This window comes from Python bivittatus, unplaced genomic scaffold (assembly GCF_059951505.1).
Source record: "Python bivittatus isolate LINGU-HERP-01145 unplaced genomic scaffold, Pbiv_v1 ctg000350_np1212, whole genome shotgun sequence".
In the NCBI taxonomy this organism is placed as follows: Eukaryota; Metazoa; Chordata; class Lepidosauria; order Squamata; family Pythonidae; genus Python; species Python bivittatus.
The window spans coordinates 2694588-2713592 of NW_028277074.1; the positions used below are offsets into that span (position 1 = coordinate 2694588).

Sequence of the window (19005 nt, forward strand, 5' to 3'; positions counted from 1 at the left end):
TATACACTGATTTGATGTTTTTCTGCAGCATTTTTTTTAATTAAATGATATTTTACCTTTTTATTAAAAAAATGCAAACTTTGGAAAGCACTTATTAAAAAAGTCATCTAAAATTTAGTTATGCCCTTGGCTGCTGTATGCTGCTGTATTTGAAATCCAAAGACACATGGAAAGGGTTTTAGGGAGTACTGGTTGCCTGCTAAAGCATGTGGCATTGTGACCAAATTCAACATTCCTAGAAAAGGGCAAAGTTGCCTTGCTACCTTAGGGTTGCACTCCTGAGGATTGCCAAAATCTCTCAATCCATGTTCAGGATTGAATCTAGGCATACCCTCAAACTGCAAACATCTATCTCTAAGAGAGGATTCCACATAGAATTCTTACTTGTTGGGTTGACACTGCAAGAGTTGTTTTAACTGGCAATGCAGCATTTATCTCCTCCAAAGTAGGATTGGGTCTCCACTGTGCAATCCCATCATCCTTGCACCTGAAAATGTCAATAGTTTAAGTCCCCTGCACCAAAGAAAAAAAAATTGGCTACATAGTAAACAGAACTGTTTTCCCCAATCACTTGAATGTTGCTTGAATCTTTCCCTCCACACCCACACCCCATATGTGTTTTGTATTTCTGTTCCTTTTGCTGTTCCCAACATTGTGTATCTCTTCCCAGCCATTGTTGAAATGATATAAAGCCTGTCTTCACTTCTGTTATATCAGCCCAGAAATCTTTGGATGACACAATTCATTGCTGGTGAGAAACTGGCTTCTTTGCTTTTCCTGTCTCATAGTTTATGCCCCCTCTCATATCTCCTCAGATTAGCACACTCAAAGTAGACTTTGAATCTTTTTTTTCAATAAAGCTACGGACAAACCCTCTTTCAAAGCTAATATTTCTCTGGGTGGATTTTCAAAGGTGGGAATTTCCTTTCGATGCAAATTCTTCAGAGACAGGGGCTTTCCTTCTATTGTAGCAGGTGAAGCAAGTGTTAATTCCTCCCTTCCCCACCTCCTGTAAACTTAGTAACACCCTTGGCGGAAGCAATTTGCATGCTCAAGAAGCTGAATGTTCAATTCAAAGGTACACCTATTATATGCAACAATTCTAATTTAGAACCTGAAAAGTACCTCCAAACTCTGGGCAATTTCATGGGTAGCCCTTCCTTACCCAGAAGATCAAGCACCGGGGTTGTTATTCATCTATAAGATGGTGGAGGCTCCCTGCTAAAGTAAGAGAAGCTGCCCTGCTTCACCGGACAGTTTTCCCTCCAACCATGATCCAAGGGATGGTGGAGGTTGCCTGTGATGGAGTTCCCTGAACCTAGGAATAATGAAAATGGATGTTTCCAAAACATTACAGGACAAGAACAGAGGGACATTTTTGTGGAATCAAGTAGTTAGCATCTTCCCCATTAAATAAGTTTCTATGAACCCCCATCTTAATGTACTTATTGATAAATGAGAGTCAAAATACACATACCTCATCTTCAAGATTCTGTAACCTAACTCTTTGCTCATTGCAGTAAACATGCTACTTTGAATCTCTTGCTTTCTTGATTGTGAGCTGCTATAACAGACTGACACTGCCCAGTAAAGCATATGTATAGATGGCTATTTACCCAGCAGTGCTCTGATTCTGCAGGTAAAGAGTGATCTCTCCCAGATTCTACCCGGGCTGAAGGAGTGGCAGGGTAAGTGAGTGATTCTGTCAACCAACAACCCTCCGGCCCTCAAAAAAAAGCTGACAGCTGCTGGAAGAGTAACAGAGATACCACTTCACCAAACCACACACACAAACACAGAGTATCTACCATATGATTCAGGCTATTTTTAAATATGGGTTTAGTGCTCTTCCTTCCCACTTCACCTCTCAACAGTCATCTCCCCATCATGTTTGTCAGCTGGTTTTTAACTATTTTTAACTAACAATGTGTTCTACATTCTTCTAAAGAAATCCTACTTCATGAGGTAGCTAACCCCAGGACCTACCAACTGTTTTTCTAGTTGGTTGACAGGTTCTGGTAGGTCAGGACTGATACAGGTGGCAGGAGAAGTGGGGAGAGCAGCTCTTTATCCATGTGATCACCAATCATGTAAAGTTTACTATGGAATCAGAGTTCACCATGGGATCAGAGACCTGGTGGATAAAGTGTCATCTCTCCCAGATTTCCATATAATTGAAAACCTGGCAAATATTAATATTGAGCATTTCATATTAATAACTCACAGTGCAGTGGTGGGGATGTGTTCTCCCTGTGAAAGCTACTGTTTGGACTGATCCAGCTGGAGTCTTGGAAGGTACAGGTGAAGAGCCTGGTTTGATCAGCACTTTGGGGCAGTATAAATATCACCATAGAACACCATGAAATATTGAGGATCCTAGAAACTGCTCTAGTAGTTTGAGGGAGAAAATTATTGACAGTACACACATACGTATCTCACCATCATACTTAAAAGAACTTACAGGAGGATACTGTATATACAGCATGCAAGGATATTTGGGGAATGATAACAGTGCAAACTTTATTACATCATAAAATATGATTTGAAAAAAAAATGCAATCAGAATGGCTTTTCCAAAGAGAACAACTCTAAGCAGACAGCATAAAGCAACTCCTAATTCATTAGTACATAATCATAATCATCACTGTCTTCTTGGCTGGCAACAGTCACTGTTTTGGAAAGAATGGTGATATCATCATAGTCAGTCATTGTGCTTGATGCCTTTATGTTACTACTGGCAGTTTCTGCAAAGTCAATAGTAGTATAGTGTAATTCAGAATGGCTGTCTGGTATTTTGTAAACAGTGTTCTCCTGATAAAAAGAGATTCATGTTATTATTTTTGCATATTACCATTGTACTAAATGCTATAGGTATGTTTCCTACATCTTAATTTAATTACTGTTCTTAATATAACCACAGTTCTTCCAATAATTTTCATTAATGTGACTATCCTTATTGTGGTTACTCAAGGGACTAAATCCCAGATGTTAGTTTAATCTAGACTTGGTTAGTATTAATTAGAATAAATTAAAACCAATGAAAATAAATGTAAAAGAATTGTAAGCTATGTGTATGCAAAACCCAGTCCTCCAGATCTATTGGTTTCATTATGGCTTAAATTGGAAAAAAACAACAGCCATCCTGGGTTGATATTTGCTTGACTATTTTAATACGTACAACCATCCTGGAAAGCCTGGCTGAATATCCTTTTTTCCCCCTAGAATATGTGCTCAAAAGCACTGCTCGCACATCAAATGTAACTGAGTCATTGGGTGAGGGAATTGGTTATTTGATGTCATCAAATGATGCTGCTGAGGCATGGTTCTGTATGGGGGAACTAAAGTAAATGCCAGAGGTCACTATGTTATCCAAATGACTGGTGGGTAGGTGTGGGCTTTAACAGGCTCCTCTGCCTTTGATGATAGACACCTAGGGAGGTATTGTATTGTTTAGACATCTCCGTGGCCACCATCCCTTCCTTCTTCCTCATTTGTAGCAACACAACTATGTAAAAAGGATGCAGAAATTGGTGAGGCAAGAATGCTGGTCTGATCCTGTTGGGACCATTGCAGAGAAGGGTAGAGAGGAAACCAAGAAATGGAAAAAGAAATTCAGCCCTTCTGTCCTCCTTTACAGCAGTTGGGATGGCTGTAAAAACAGATGCTGGAAAACAGGAGTTTTTTTTACTGTGCTAGCAGTGCAAAAAAGGAAGGAAGGAAGGAAGGAAGGAAGGAAGGAAGGAAGGAAGGAAGGAAGGAAGGAAGGAAGGAGTGAGGAGATGTCGGTGTCAGTTGTCTAGGGTGATCACAATCCAAAGCAACTTCCTTCTTGGTTACATTGCCATGAGAATCCATGAGTCATTCTTAAGAACATTTCCAACTGAATTGGAAATGGCATTTAAATAGATTCAATCGAGAGGTCAGATGCACAACATGCCCCTTGTTCTCACAAAATTGTTCCTGTGTTTACTAATAAATTTTCACACTTATAAAAGCAGTTTTATTAATCTGTAAAGAATGCATTTTTTAAAAAGTTGAGTTTTTAAAAAAGTTTCCAATATTAAAGGTTAAAAAAATAGGCAGCTTGCACCAACAGGTAAAAAACAGTAATAAAACAATAAATAATTCACAACTAAAAAGGGGTTTTGAATGAGAAAGTTTAAAACTGTGCAGTTAGATAATGGACAAATAAATGAGAACTTTTCAATCTTTCAGTCTTGAAATTAGTTTAATTTATTTTAATGAATAAATCAGTACCTGATCAGAAAGTGAGAAAATGTTTTCAACCTTTATTGGAAAGAAAATGAGAAATCGAAGCATACACATATTGGAGCCATTTATGCTTTTCTTGCACTTAAAAATACGTAAGGAAGCACAATGCCCACAATAGGTGCAGCACCAAGGTGATCTTACTGATTTTGAAAAGGTTAAGTAGATGATCACTTGGCTATAACCTCACTAGGAAATCCCAAATCTATAAGCTAGACTGGAAATTTAAAAAAAAAAAAACCCAAAAGAAGGCAACAGCTAACCATTTCTCTTTTGTGGTAAAAAACACTCCATGGACATTTCTATGGAGTCTTTAGGAGCTGAAAGAAACTCAAGGGAGGCTTGACTTGAAGAGAGGACAAAAGTGCGCTGATAAGGCCTTTTAATTAAGCACTTTGGAAGTTCTGAAAAGAGTAACTGCTCCAGGGCCTTTTTAATACTTTGGATTGGCCAAAGGCAGAACTTGTTTGACCTTCCTAGCCATCATTTTTTATGTTAATTTTGTTTCATTGTTTTTTATCCACAAATTTGGATAAAATCAATTTAGATGAAATCAATGGCTCAAGAAAATAGAAGTGCACTGGGAAATTCTGAAATAACTCTTGGGATTTTATTTTAACTGATTACTTTTTTCTGCACTAAATGAAAAGTATTAATCCAACTGAACATATGGAATTATAATGTTGAATGAGGCTCATTCCACATGTAGAACCAAGGCAAATATCCCCATTGAATGCATCCATTCCAGGAAAATTTCTGGTCTGTTCTAATTGCACAGTTTACAAGTGAGGGGAAATGTTGCCCACTTCAGAAGTTTATCCTTCAATTTACAGAAGGCTGCAAGAGGAAGGTGACTTGTTACAGAGAGGTGGATTTATTGTCCTAGTAAACTTAATATATGAAGCAAGGCAATAATCAGATAAATAGCAATGTCACAAAACTGGACTAGGCAAAGTATGAAAAGCTACAGCATAACTGAAATAACTAACAAAATCACTTTTATTAGCTGCCTGCAACATAGATAAATATTACATTTCTGGAGCATCTTTCTTTTAAATTGTTTCTCCCATTTCTCACCAACCCAGTCCATGTCTTCATTTTTGTAGAACCATAAAATATGAAGATTGAAGAGGACCTTAAACACCACATATTCCAACTCCTTATCCTATACCAAGTCCACTACTATAGCATCCCTGAGTGATGGCCACCCAATCTTCATTTATATGCCCTCAATGAAGGAGAGTCCGCCATCTCCTAAGCAGCCTGTTCTGTTGTTGAACAATTATAATGTATTTCTTTTAAGTGTTAAAAACATAAGTCGTTTTAAAATCTGCTTTCTTCAGTTGAAACCCATTAATTATTGTCCTATTTTCTGAAACAACTCTGACAAATTATGCTTTGCCTTTGCATGACAGCCTTCAGCTATGTGAAGACAGCTATCATGTCTCCTACAGCATCCTGTTTTCCAGTTGTTCTTCATATGGTTTTCCTTCCAGGCCCCTTCTCATATTGGTTACTGTCTTCTGGATATATTCCAGTTTATCGATGTCCTTTCAAAAATATTGTGGCCAGAATATTTAGGTGTGGTCCAACCAATGCAGAATAAAGATGAACAATTACCTCTCTTGAGCTTATCAGTATATTTCTGTTGATGCCGTTTTGGATTACATTTCTTGCTTGCTTGCTTGCTGTATCTAATTGTGGATTTATATTTAGTTTGCAAGCCACTAAGACACTCAGATATTTCATGCATGTCCAGCTGCCCATATCCTCAGATCTTATGCTCATGCTTTTTCCTACCAAATTGAAAGATTCTGCATTTTTCGCTGTGGAAATTAATTTTGTTGGTTTCTATTTCAACTTGCCAAGATCATTTGAATCTTGATGCTGTTCTCCAATATCTTTGTTATCCCACAGTTGTGTATCATATGTTATAAAATTGTTTTTGTAACAAGCACAGTTTTGTAACAGGTAAAAAAGTACTTGTATTCATATCATATCCCTCTGGAGGAATGTTGTTGATCCTTATAGTACTTTTTTTTTTTAAAAAAGTGAAAATCCTATTGGTTCTAGTAAAGTTCAGATAGTATTTGTTTTGTTAATATTAAACATACCCCCTCTGTTCTCCATAGCAGTTTACATGGGGAATTCCATTTTCTCCCTCTAATCCCAGTCTGTAAAATAGGTTGTGCTGGTCCAAAATCACTCCCTGAATATCCATGACTGGGCAGATTGAACTTGAGTTTTCCAGTTCCTAGTACAATTTCCTAATCATAACAGCAGTATCTTCAAATCATTCAGTATGGCTTCCTAGTGCTGGTATATTCCTCAGCCACATTCCCTTACTAAGCAAGCCTAAAACGGAAAAGTTAAACAAAACAAAAGACTACTTACATCTTTTCTCACTGCATATCTTCTTCTAAAATGAGACCAAGGTCTTTTGCTGCAACACAAATATTAAAGAAACAGCTTAAGAGGGGAGTTCAGCCACAATATTAATGATTTCATTGTTTGATTCAATATTGTGCTGGAATCTCTCTACCAGTTTTCTGAATGTTTTCTTTCCCTATGAATTTTCCTTCTGGTTTTTGCTTGTTTTTGTTTTTTCACTCTATTTTAGATTTCTTTACCGTTTCTTATCGTGAACTTCGTTAGTTTTATTTATCATTGCAATATGGTGGAAATGTGCTACTGTTGCTTCTCTCTCTCTCTCTCTCTCTTTCTCGTCCTGCAAATAAAATCAAGACAAAAACAGTACGGGCATTCTATGCCTCAATTTATTTGCTGTGCAATCTGTTCCTATCTTTTCTTCAATGCTTACAGTTTCTGCCATTTTTAAAAAGCACAGACAGCACCTTTATTAGGTTCTCTAAGTCTTACAAAATAATAAGCAAGCTTTTGAATCCACTGACGGTAATCATTGCTAGCGATGGGAAGTCTAGAGGAGGAAAATAGTTGGCTTTGTGTTAAAGGAAGAAAACCTGCCATTACATACATCTTAAAATAGTGCAGAGGAAGTTATATTGCAATCCTATACAAATGTAGTAGAGTCTCCTTCAAGTGAAACTTGTCTCCTGCTGCCTGCATAAACACATTCACAGAGATTTTTTGGCAATTGTGTTGAAGTATCTTGCTATTGTCTTGTTTTTGGATGTTTTTTCAACTTCCCAGTGTAGTATACAGTTCTGGTATTCCCTGGTTCTCTCCCATCCAAGTATCAACCAGAACAAACTCTGTTTCACTTTCAAGCCCAGACAGCGTCAGGGAATAATTCAAAGATCTCATTTCTTATCTTCATCCATCCATCCATTCTTTAGTCACACACACATACAAATGCAGCATTTATTGACTAGGTGATATGCATATTAAGTGGCACCTAATTCTTCTGGAACATAATAATAATTAATAGCTGACTGTTTATTTTCAAAATTATCCAGCAGTTATTCATATCCGCCTAAGAAACATACATAGGGTAATTATGAGTAAAGGTTATTTTTTATTTAAGCAAAACTGAAATACATTTCCATCAAGTAATGAATAGAACAATTTGAATTGCATTGCTTAATGGTTGGAGGGAAAATAATACCTCTCTCCTGATAAAATCTGAACTGTGGAACCTTATTTTCCTATAGTTTTAGGTATCCATTCTTCAGTAACTAAATCCAACATACTTCAGACCATACAAAATGCATAGGAAGAAGGCATATCTACAAAGAAAACTCTCAACTTATATACTTACAAAAATGACATTTCAGTTCATCACAACTGGAGAAAATGCAACCTTTGCAATTAGCCAAACCTTGGGAAAACTTGTGGCATTGTTTAATTACAGTAATTGGAAGAACTCAAGTTAAAAGGAGGATGGGAAGTTGATCTTGAAACAATGTGGAACTTACCTTTTCTTAACTACTTTGTTTCCCATCTCTTCTGTTCTTGTAACACTAATTTAAATTCCCCTTTCTATCTTCCGTCTTCTTTGGATCTATTATTACAATTGTTCTGTTTGCTGGAAAGACCGAAAGAAAAATCCTGTCAGAAAGCCATAATCATTCATTCACATAGTCTCTAGAACCAAACAAAGTATAGTCACATTGCAGTGTGGAAAAAAAAAGAAGTTCCTCTCTCATATCTCTGGGGGTATAGTTACTAAAAAGAGAAATGACATCATTTCCCAACAGTATAAGGGAACAGACTGCAATATACATTTAAACCTTGGTTTTCTAATAAGTCTTCATACATAACAGCCGTAGTAGTTTGGATTTTTTGCAGGAATCATGAGATAGAAACTTCAGCCAGAATTTGGTTGCTAATATGAACAACCTCATGTGCTTGTAAGCATAACAGAAGAATGTGAAGTCCATTTCTTAGTTTTTGCATAGCATGTGACATCCATACACACTTTTGGTAGAGTGTGGATCCATGCACACTCCACCAAAACCAAGCATATAGAAGAAACCAAAAAACAACTATTATTCAGGAATTACATTTTAAACATAATGGATTAAATGGCTTCGGTCCAATGAGCTACTATTCATATAGTAGCAAACACAAACCTTTATTGTTTCAGGTAGTGGTTAGCGAGACAACCACATTTTTCTTTTTATAGAGTTTCTTGTCAACTGACAGCATGTGGTTTTAAAAGAAAATGGGTTTCATATCTAGAAATAAGCTAAAGTCCTCATCTATCTATAGTGTTAAATAAAGCAGTTCCAGCTGGGAGTAAACAGTGGGATCTGGGTTTGTAGAACTGACAAAAATTGCAATACATTGCAGCTTTGCCTAAATATATCATTCAGATACCATGTATAACTAAGGCAAACCTTCCTCTTTTGAAAGATGTGGAATACGTGAGGCCAATGAGTCTATTGTAACACAGAAGTCATATGCTTCTGTTAAGAAGCCTGGCTGCAGAGTTCTGGACCAACTTTCTTATTTTAGTGAACCAAATAAAAATCTACTTTTCATTATTTAGCAACTGGTTCCAAGTGCTTTGTTTTCATTTATGTTAAACCCTGGGAAATTCAGAATGAACTCTGAATGAACAAGAACACATGACTGAGTTGGAAATATCCTATATTTGTATAACATCTACAGGCTACCCTAGATTGCAGAAAATTCAATCTGGGGCTTGCTTCAGAGTATAGCATTGAGCTGAACATGCATATAAAAAAATCCAGTGTCATAGAATCTGAATTCCCCTAGTGATTTTATAAGGACTTCCCAAAAAAAAGAGGGGGGGGGGAAACACCAGCTTTCAGTTCTCTTTAATAACTCTGTAATAAGTTAAGACTCTAAACGTAACTTATCAGTGTCTTAACATCCCACAGAGTTGAAATGATCTCCACGTTCCTTGTCACCTGTGTCCTTTGGACTCAATACTCTCTAGGTGAGTATTGGACAGATTGTTTTTAGGCAACCTGATGCCCTCCTGATATTTTGGAATACAACTTCCACAGTTCCTTGCATCTGATCAAACAGACGGAAGCTAATGATAGCTGTAATCCAAAATAGCTAGAGGAGAGCAAGTTGTTTGTCTCTGGTGATTAGCTTTATTGCAAGTTAGTATTATGGACAAAGCCATATGATTAAAAGACTTTGAGTGGCAGTTCTATAAGATATGATAAACTCAACAGTAAACATCTCACTGTTTTCCTTGTATGATGCCAATAACAGCAGAGCAGATTGAATGATATTGGCAGATTCAGAAAGGGTAGAGGAAAAGATATTGGTAGCAGAGTAGTATCAGATTGTGGTATTTTACAGGGGGTTCACTAGATTTATTATCTGATGAAATGATGCACAGCTTTGACATGCAATGTTGATGTAGTAAGCTAGAATGCAATAGCCATTCCTCCAAGACACCTTGTCTATGCTGGTCTCTCCTCCATTGCTACTGGCCACTGCTACTAGAGTAGGGATTTATTTCATTTATTTATTTGCATTTATTACAATTTTTTAAATTGCCTAATAGCTGTTGCTCTTGGGGCAGTTTACAATAAAGTACATAAAAAGTTACAATTTTACAATAAAATACAATAAAATCAAATAAAATGCAAAAGGAAAGCACTGTATAAGCTAGGTAGCTGCAAGGCAGTCACCACAGAAAATGCTGTCCCTTTTGTAGAGGCTCACCTCACCTACTTTGGTGGGGGGACCTGGAGGAAGGCTTCATTAGATGATCTTAGGGGCTGGGTAGGTACATACAGGAGAAAGTGCTCCTTCAGGTAAGCTGATCTTCAGATGTTTAGTGCTTTAAAGTTCGAAACCAGCACTTTGAATTGGGTCCTGAAACGCAATGGCAGCCAGTAGAGATGGTTAAGTGCTGGCATAAGAGAACTGTAGTCTTCACTGAATGAAAAAGCAGACGTTAATTTGCACCATTGTTTTTTTTTTTTTAATCAAAAGGTATCTGGGAATACCATTCCAACTAACAAATTGTATTTAAAATTATAAACTTTCATGAGTTGCAGCTCCCTTCATCAAATGCATTGATGAAGGGAGCTACAGCCAATGAAGCTTATACCTTGTAATAAAATTTGCTAGTTTGAAAAGATAACACCAGACTCCTTCTGATTTTTTTTGCATTCATAGACTAACACAACTTTCCTTCTACAATATCTAGATAGGACTTCAGGGCTTATCCTTAACACTGATTCTCAGCATAGGGCTCAGATTTGGAACATGTGCGGCCAAAGTGCCTGAGAAGGACCGTGCTCAGTTTTCTTATGATTTTGGAGTAATTGTCAACAATTCTTATACATCTGCAATGAAGAAAAATATTAAAGAACATTAGATCCCAAGATCTCTTTTTATATTTCTCAAGAAGGTGAACAATATTCAGAATACTGCTAATGCTGGTGATACACGCTTAACTTATTTTGTCATGAAGAATTCATTTTTTAAAAGATCTTCTTCAGAATTTAGTACCTTGAGCTTTCTTTTCAGGTGACACAGAAGTGATTCACAAGCCTGTTCAAACTATCAGAACTGGAAAAAATGTGACTTTGTTCTGTCAGTTGGCCAAACAACATGACATTGTTCAGGTCACCTGGCAAAAGAACCAGACCAACATAGCAACTTACAGCAAGGCTTATGGAGCTAAAGTGCTGAGCAACCAGAGCAATATCCATCTTTCCCAGAATGATCTGACTTTTTCTGCCATCACTTTCCATGCGGTGACATTCAAGGATGAAGGCTGTTACAACTGCATCTTCACTACATTTCCCTTAGGACCTATTTCAGGCAAGACATGCCTCAAAGTCTATGGTAAGTCATACTGTCTTAGGACAAGTCTGTGCTTTTCTAGAACTCCCAACAATTCCAAATCATTTCATGTCAGCAGCATTACCTATAACAGCGGCTCTATAACATTTACAGAGTGCAATAAATACTTTCTCTGAACAACAGATTTTATGTGTGATGTAAATTGATTGCCTCTATTCCGTGCCTTAAGTAAAGTCACATTAACTATGGTAATTTCAGAAAAGAAGTATAATTATGTGTACCTTTGGACTGAGGAAAGGAAGCTTTAAAGATGGTGTTGTATTCCTAGGCAAGACACTGAAGTTTTATTACAGAAAAAAAATATTTACAAAGTAAATTTGGTTGCTAAACTGAATGAGGATTAGTGAGGTACTATGCGTAGTGCTTCTATATGTGGTTTCCTAAAGGCATTAATATCTGTGAGCTTCTTAAAATGATTAGTAATTTCTAAATCTTTCAGATGCAGCTTTGAACTGTCTTGCCCTATCCCTTCCCTCCATCTCTTTATTCACTTGTGATTACCCTCTAAGGAGGAGTTTGGTTTCTTTTTCCACCTCTCTTTCCTCTTTCAGCTATGTTATCTTGCATTCTTATCAGTTGTGTGAAAAAGGCCTGCAGATTCACAGCATGATTTTTAAGCCTGCTCTAGCACCTTATCTGCCCATCGTCCATGATCTTCTGCTTCTCTGGCTGTACTCCCTGTACTCCCTGTTTGCTGGCAGGGAGAAAGAGTTGTAGGAAGGCTGTTGTCTAAGAACTTGTCATCACTTTTTCACCAACTTGTTCATCCTCGGCATCAAACCAGATCACAATAGCTTTCATTGCTTCTCTCTCTCATGTCCTCTGCACTGTCCTTCTCCTCATGGTTGTTTTGTCTCTGGGGTCTTCGGATCAACACATTCCTTCTTTCCTGGGACTTATCTGCACTGCTTGGTCGCCCTGTGGTCAGAATGGGCAGGCAACCATTGCTGGAGAGCTGAAATGGATGATGCCACCTTCTACTAATCATTTACTCAACATCAAAGTGACAAGGGGGTGTTTTTCTGCTCCATTTCCAAAGTTCACTTTTCCATCTGTGCCACCTTGGGTGTTTCTGTCCATTTTGGATTGTGCATTTCATTTTATTACAGGCTGACCTCAGCAGTTCAACAGAGACAGGAATGCCCCTTCAGTCTAATTAGTGATTACTGTAGCCTATAATATCTTTTAGAGTTATACTGACCAGGAGTGTTTGTTGGCTCAATTAACAGAAACCCATGTCAGGATTAGAGTTAGGACTAGAAATCTGAGTTGGTTTGCATAATAGGCTAGGTTCAGCTAAAATAGGATTGAGTAATTTTTAGTTCAGATATTTTTCCTAGGTGTCATGTGTGTGGGCCACCATATGATACTATAATATTAATATAGTTTATTTGGGGGGTTATAGCAAGTTCTGTAAACACCATAATTGTGTTTTGTAAGTCCACATTTAGTTAAATTAGTTAACTAGTTAAATTAAGATTTTAGGTCAGGTTTAATGAAGAAATATTGTGATAACATTTTAACCATCACTCCTTCTCTGAATCAATAATAATATCTAAAGTTGTATAACTTTATATTCATAAATCTCTCTGATACCTGCCTTTAGATAATTGCATTGCATTGCATCTTTTGCAATGTAAATAAAGAAAATAATGCAATAACTTCACAATATGAAAACAGAAATTTTGGTTTACATGTTAAGGTAAAAGTAAAGACACTCTTGATTCCAGCTCAGCTCCTGAAAGTTATATGGACATGTTCATACAGTTTTCCTGGCAATTGTATGGAAATGTTTGCCATTCTTCCAGGATGTTCTTTGACATCCCAGCCTAGCCTACAGCCCTAAAATTTCTTGGTGGTCTCCCATCTAAGTACTAATCAGGTCTTGCTTAGTTTTTCAACAAGTCAGTTAGGTGGATACTGCCATGCACTGGAGTTTTGCATGCTATTACATTGAGACAATATCAACTCTCCTTCCTTCTCTGTAACGATTTCCATGATTGCACATCAAGAACCTCTATAGATGAAATCCCTGAAAACACCCTAATTAAACAATCAATAGTGGGAAGGGGGGGGGCAGGTAATACTAAGAAACAGAAGAGCACTATTATAGCATATCCACTCTTTATCCTTAAACTGTTCCTGTTCTTTGTTCATCCAACTTGAGTCTATGCTGTTTTAATAAAATTTTGCCTGGATTGAGACACTTTGGCATTTTAACATTTAATCCAAATTGAAAGGTACCAGATCCTCATATTGGACAATTCTGCTGCTGCTGTGCCCTCCCACTTCTGTTTCAGGAAAGCAACTGCCAAATCACTTGCCATCCTGTGGGTGGGTTTTAGGTTGGGAACCATAAATACACCTTGTGGTAGTGAATTCTGTAATTTCTATATGTGATTGTGAGTATCTATCAGTTGTGGCTATTACCACTCAATCCAGCTCGCCTAAAAAGAGATGAACCATGCTATGCTACTGATCATATCACTCATGCAGTCAACAGCAATGCAATATATACCATGGTCTCTGCACATCTGTTCTATCAATCTTCTACCTGCACTGGCATGGTCTCTGCACATCTGTTCTATCAATCTTCTACCTGCACTGGATAAGATAGTGGTAGCCCATCACCTCTACATAGTCAATGCCTTCCTAGGGCCTCTGCCTCCTTTCTCACATAATGGTCAGCTGTCAATGAAAAATACTTCCTCCTATTGCTTTCTCCTCTCTACTTTGGCTTAATAAATGAGTAGTTTAGTTAATACTAAATACCACATATGATCTAACTCATCAGAAGCAGGAATAATAGACATTTTCTGACTCCCAACAGCATAGCTGTAAATATTAATTGAATAATATGTTTTAAAGCTCTAACAGAACCTGAAATGAATGTGAGGCATGTTACTAATCCAGATAATACAGAAGAACTGATTGAAATAAGCTGCTCAGTAACAGGGAGACCAGCTCCAGTAATCACCTGGAAGGTCAAGAAACCTCTTCAGATCAAGCCAAAGACATATGTAATCCAGCACTCAAACAAGACAGTAACTATCATCAGTAGTTTTACTCAAGTTTTGTCTGAGACTCTCTCAGAAAACTCAGTAATCTGTGTTATTCAGCATCCAACTTTAAACACTTCGCAAGAGTTGGCTTTACCTGAGATTGTGCGTGAACAAGGTGGGTTTGACCTCAGAAAATCCCATTGTTCCCATTTTCTTTTCTTTTTCTTTTTCATTCTCTTTTATACAGTTCACTATACAGAACAATGGCTGTTCCTTAATTTTATTGCCATGTGTAGCTTGTCTTAGATGCTACCTACTATTTTGCTTTGCAAACACTTTCTTCGTGTGCTTGTTATTTTGTAGAGCATATACAAAGAAGTGAGCCCAGAGGAGGTCCGTCATTCCCTTGATTAAATCTTTAATTCTCTAAAGGTTTTCTTTTTTTTACTAGACTCACCATTTTTACAATAAAATCTTAAAACAAACTTACTTTCCCAACTTGGTTCCAGATGTGTTAGAAATTATAACTTGCAGAATTTCTAATTGGAATCTCCAAAAGCAAGCCATTCCCCTAATTTAGGCAAGTAGATAAAGAATACAATACTCTGAAGATGCCGGTCACAGATGCTGGCGAAACGTTAGGAAACAAAACTTCCAGAACACGGCCACACAGCCCGGAAGACCCACACCAGCCAAAGAATACATATGTTTAAAGAAAGCATTTAAAAATTGTATTTCTGCAATTAGAAAAAAAGAACTCCTTGTAAGATTGCTAGAATACAGACATTTTTGACACTTAGCGTCATTACTGCTCTAATATTGATGTGTCATCTGTATTACAAATGTTGTAATTATATGTTGGTTGTGCTATCAGTAATACTGGTCTCAGACATCCGTTACCCATTATTGCTAATCTGAGAAGCCTATTAGGAATGGATTTGATGTAGTCCCAACTATGCCCCTAGGATTATTTTATTAATCCAGATTTTAATGCAGCTCCCTATGCACCTAATCTTTCCTATTACTCCTCTTCCTCCTCCTCCTCCTCCTCCTTATTATTATTATTATTATTATTATCATTATTATTATTATTATTATTTCAGCAGCCAATTCTTATTTATTAATTTCTCTTACAGCCCAAAACCAATATCAAAGAATTGTCATTGCAGTTATCTATATACTGACTTCCATATTTCTCCTGGGGCTCTTTATTGTTTCCATATACTGGTGCAGGAGACTAGCACTGGTAGCAAAAAAGGAAGATCTTCCATGCTGGGTAAGTCTCAAATCTAACCCTTTATATATATATAGAACAACGAAATCTCCCAGCATAGTGAGGTTAATTAGGTGATGGAAGATAATTACAGCTAATTAAAACTTCTTCAGTTTCCTAGATATTTGAACAATAGATTTTGCTGACCAAGATAAGCACCAAAGAGTCAGGAATAGGAAGTACAGCTGAACACATCAGGATCTTCATGAAGGGAATAGGCAAGGTAAGAACAGACAGACAAAGGGAGAGAGAAGCAAAAATGGGACCAAATGAGGGAAAGCAGATGTACTCCTGACTTTCAATATTTGTCTTTGGTGGGATAGAGAAAGGCAGAATTCTTTTTATCCAAACAGCTAATGGGTACACTGGAGTATGATGGATCTCTGAATGGGATTGTTGGGAGTAGAATTCATGGTTCTCCCCACCCAAGCAATATCAAATGTGATCTCCATTTACATGCTACTTTTACCAGCAGCAAAATAGAATCTGTGAGTGAAAGGATTCTGGTCAAGAGCAATGGTCCCAAGCAATATTAGCAGAATACCTTCAAGTTCTGTAACTACGTGAACAGTAGCCATGAGACACAAGTTGCTCTCATAGTATTAGTTGGTAACAGTCTTAAACATTACTATTAGTAAATTGACATTGATATCATAAACCATAAACCATAAACACATACCTAGGTGTAAGGAAAGTTCATCAAATTCCATGACACTTCTTTAAGGAATTGTCCACAGAATTGCATTACTAAGAACATTTATAACACTGAAATGATCTGTAGAAATAAATGGTAGGCTAGGCTAAGAAGTAAAATAACAACAGCAACAGCAACTGTACTTTGTTTGTAGAAGCCAAAATAAAAATAAGCTGTACATGGTTTTGATACCATTCTGGAACCAATAAGCAGTTAATGTGAGAAAACTTTTCTCAGCTGAAATTGTTGTTCTAAACAGATTACAAAGTTTACATGCTGCAAATTTCAGCCTTAAAAATATGTTACTTCTCTACCAGGTTGTTCCATTGTGTTCTGGAAGGACATTATGTGGAAAAAACTGCTACAGAAAGAAAAAGGCCTCAGTGAAATCGCTTGCTGAAGGAAACTTTCTGGACACATGAAACATCTCTATATAAAACTTTCTCATATGACAATACTTTCCCTACAAAGACTCCTTATTCTGGATTTTTTAAAAACTAGGTATTGCCTGTGTGTTTACAAATAATATTTACCTGCCATATTCTATGCAAGGTATATTGATCAACAGAAATTAAGCTAAATAATATAGTAACGTTCAATAAAAATATTTATTTGCAATTGAGAATGTGCTGTTTTATTTACTACAAGTTCTAGACATTGCAGCAATCAGTATTGGGAAATTATAATTCCTGACAAATGAAATGATCCTTACAGTAAAAATAAGACAGGGCAGTAGTATAACTTTGCTGAAAATACCCCAATTCCATTGCAGAATTGTAAAGGGTGCCTTATGTGGAATTTTAAAATAAAAATAAAATACAAACAACAGAAACACACACAATTACAACTTGAACAGCAATATAACAATATCACTATTGAAATATATTAATTATAAGTTATGTCAATAAAGACCACTTGAAAGCTAAACTGATTCAGAATTGGGGGGGGGGAGTGCAAATAGTCATGAGTGTCCCTTGATGTGTCCATAAAATATCTCTGCTATGTATGCTGTACTGGTTCCCACTGGGCTTCCGGGTGAAATTCAGGATGCTGTTTGTCATCTATGGTTTCAGGGCCTGGCTATTTGCATGATTTCCTATCTTCAAGGCATCTTTTACAATATTGCAATGGAATTGGAGTTGAATCTTCAGCAAAGTTATATTATTGCCTATCTTCAATTATGTCTACCTACCTGACAAGATCTGACAGGGTTGACATGCTTTGGATCCTGTCTATTAAATCATATTATATCACAGGACTAGGAAACATGCCTTCTCTGTTGCCCCACTTGCTCTCTTCCCAAGCCGTATACGACCCTCAGCCTGTGTCATTCAAGACAGTCTTAAATACCTCACTCCTTCCACAGGTACTGGGCTTGGGTGTTGTATGAACTCTCCATTGCATCAGAGACATTTGTTTGAGTCATTTCCTCCTGCAGGACTTCTAAAACAAATAATTATAGTGTTTATAAGGTTTATAATTATATAATTATCCAGATTTATTATTATCCAGATAATTATTATATAATTATCCAGAGTGCTGTCTATCTTGCAGCCATAGGAAAAAAATGAATGAATGAATATTATCCATTGTATATCATAGGTAGTTTGTGAGACAGTTAAGTAAAACCAACAAAAGAGAACCTCAGTAGTTTTTTTTTTATTATTATTATTATTATTATTATTATTATTATTATTATTATTATATTGTTGGTCACACAGTCAGCCAGATGTTTACACTGGATTTGGCATTTTTATCCACCTATCGAGTCCTTCCCAAGGACCTGGGATAGACAGTGTTGTTGTTTGATGGTGCTAAAGGTATTGTTGCAGGATATAGTTTTTTCCAAGTAAAGCTGCCTTTGGCAGTTGACTGATGGTGATTTTGTCAGTGCCGATGGTATTCAAGTGGTACTATTATTATTATTATTATTATTATTATTATTATTATTATTATTATTGTTGTTGTTATTTTAATTGTTTCAGTTATTGGGGTTGGGGGGATTGTATCACTGTTTTTAATTTTATGCTTTATTTTAAACTACTGAAAGACCTTATGTATTGGCAGTATAGTAAATGTTATGGTATTAATAAATAAAATAGTAGATATATAAATAATAAAATAATGATTCATAAAGTTTAGATGGGCATATTACACAGCTCAGCAATAAATAGAAAACATGAATATTTGCAAATTCTCCTGCAGCTCCTATTACTTGAGCCAGTCCCTTTATTTCTGTTTGTTTATGTTAAATCAGTGATTATGTTTTATGCCCATTGTACCTTTTATAAAAACAATGTGATTTTCCTAAAACAAAGAAAACTTCTTTGTATGAAGAAAGTCTTCGAGTTCTCACTTGAGGCACAAATGACCAGGCTCAAAGTATCCTATTTCAGACACATTATTCAAAGACCTAGCTCTCTGGAAAAGACTCTAATGCTGGGAAAGTGGAAGGAAAGAGAAGAAGAGGACGACTAGCAGCA

The 19005-nt window shown here is 36.7% G+C and overlaps 1 protein-coding gene and 1 long non-coding RNA gene across 6 annotated transcripts; one reads left to right on the forward strand and one right to left on the reverse strand.

Annotated features, from left to right (window-relative positions):
* Positions 1–356: 356 nt before the first annotated feature.
* LOC112540143 (uncharacterized) lies at positions 357–8572 on the reverse strand. 3 transcript variants are annotated; one of them, XR_015796747.1, is made up of 4 exons: positions 8166–8572; positions 6664–6712; positions 1166–2811; positions 357–487 (listed from the first exon to the last, which is right to left on the reverse strand). It is a non-coding gene; the product is annotated as an uncharacterized LOC112540143 (long non-coding RNA). The 3 variants fall into 3 exon arrangements; XR_015796746.1 differs by lacking the exon at positions 357–487 and having other exon boundaries at positions 1015–1318; positions 1478–2811; XR_003084211.2 differs by lacking the exon at positions 357–487 and having other exon boundaries at positions 1015–2811.
* On the forward strand, positions 640–17261 carry CD200 (CD200 molecule). Of its 3 annotated transcripts, XR_015796744.1 has the most exons (7): positions 647–751; positions 9597–9655; positions 11215–11535; positions 14422–14730; positions 15692–15831; positions 15942–16051; positions 16840–17261. XR_015796744.1 is itself a non-coding variant. In XM_015887317.3 (6 exons), exons 2-6 carry the CDS (start codon positions 9604–9606, stop codon positions 16942–16944), a joined length of 927 nt encoding a protein of 308 aa, XP_015742803.2. In that variant the 5' UTR covers positions 647–751; positions 9597–9603; the 3' UTR covers positions 16945–17207. The 3 variants fall into 3 exon arrangements, 2 of the variants coding, with proteins under 2 accessions (XP_088000641.1, XP_015742803.2); XM_015887317.3 differs by lacking the exon at positions 15942–16051 and having other exon boundaries at positions 16840–17207; XM_088144515.1 differs by lacking the exons at positions 9597–9655; positions 15942–16051 and having other exon boundaries at positions 640–751; positions 16840–17202.
* Positions 17262–19005: the final 1744 nt, after the last annotated feature.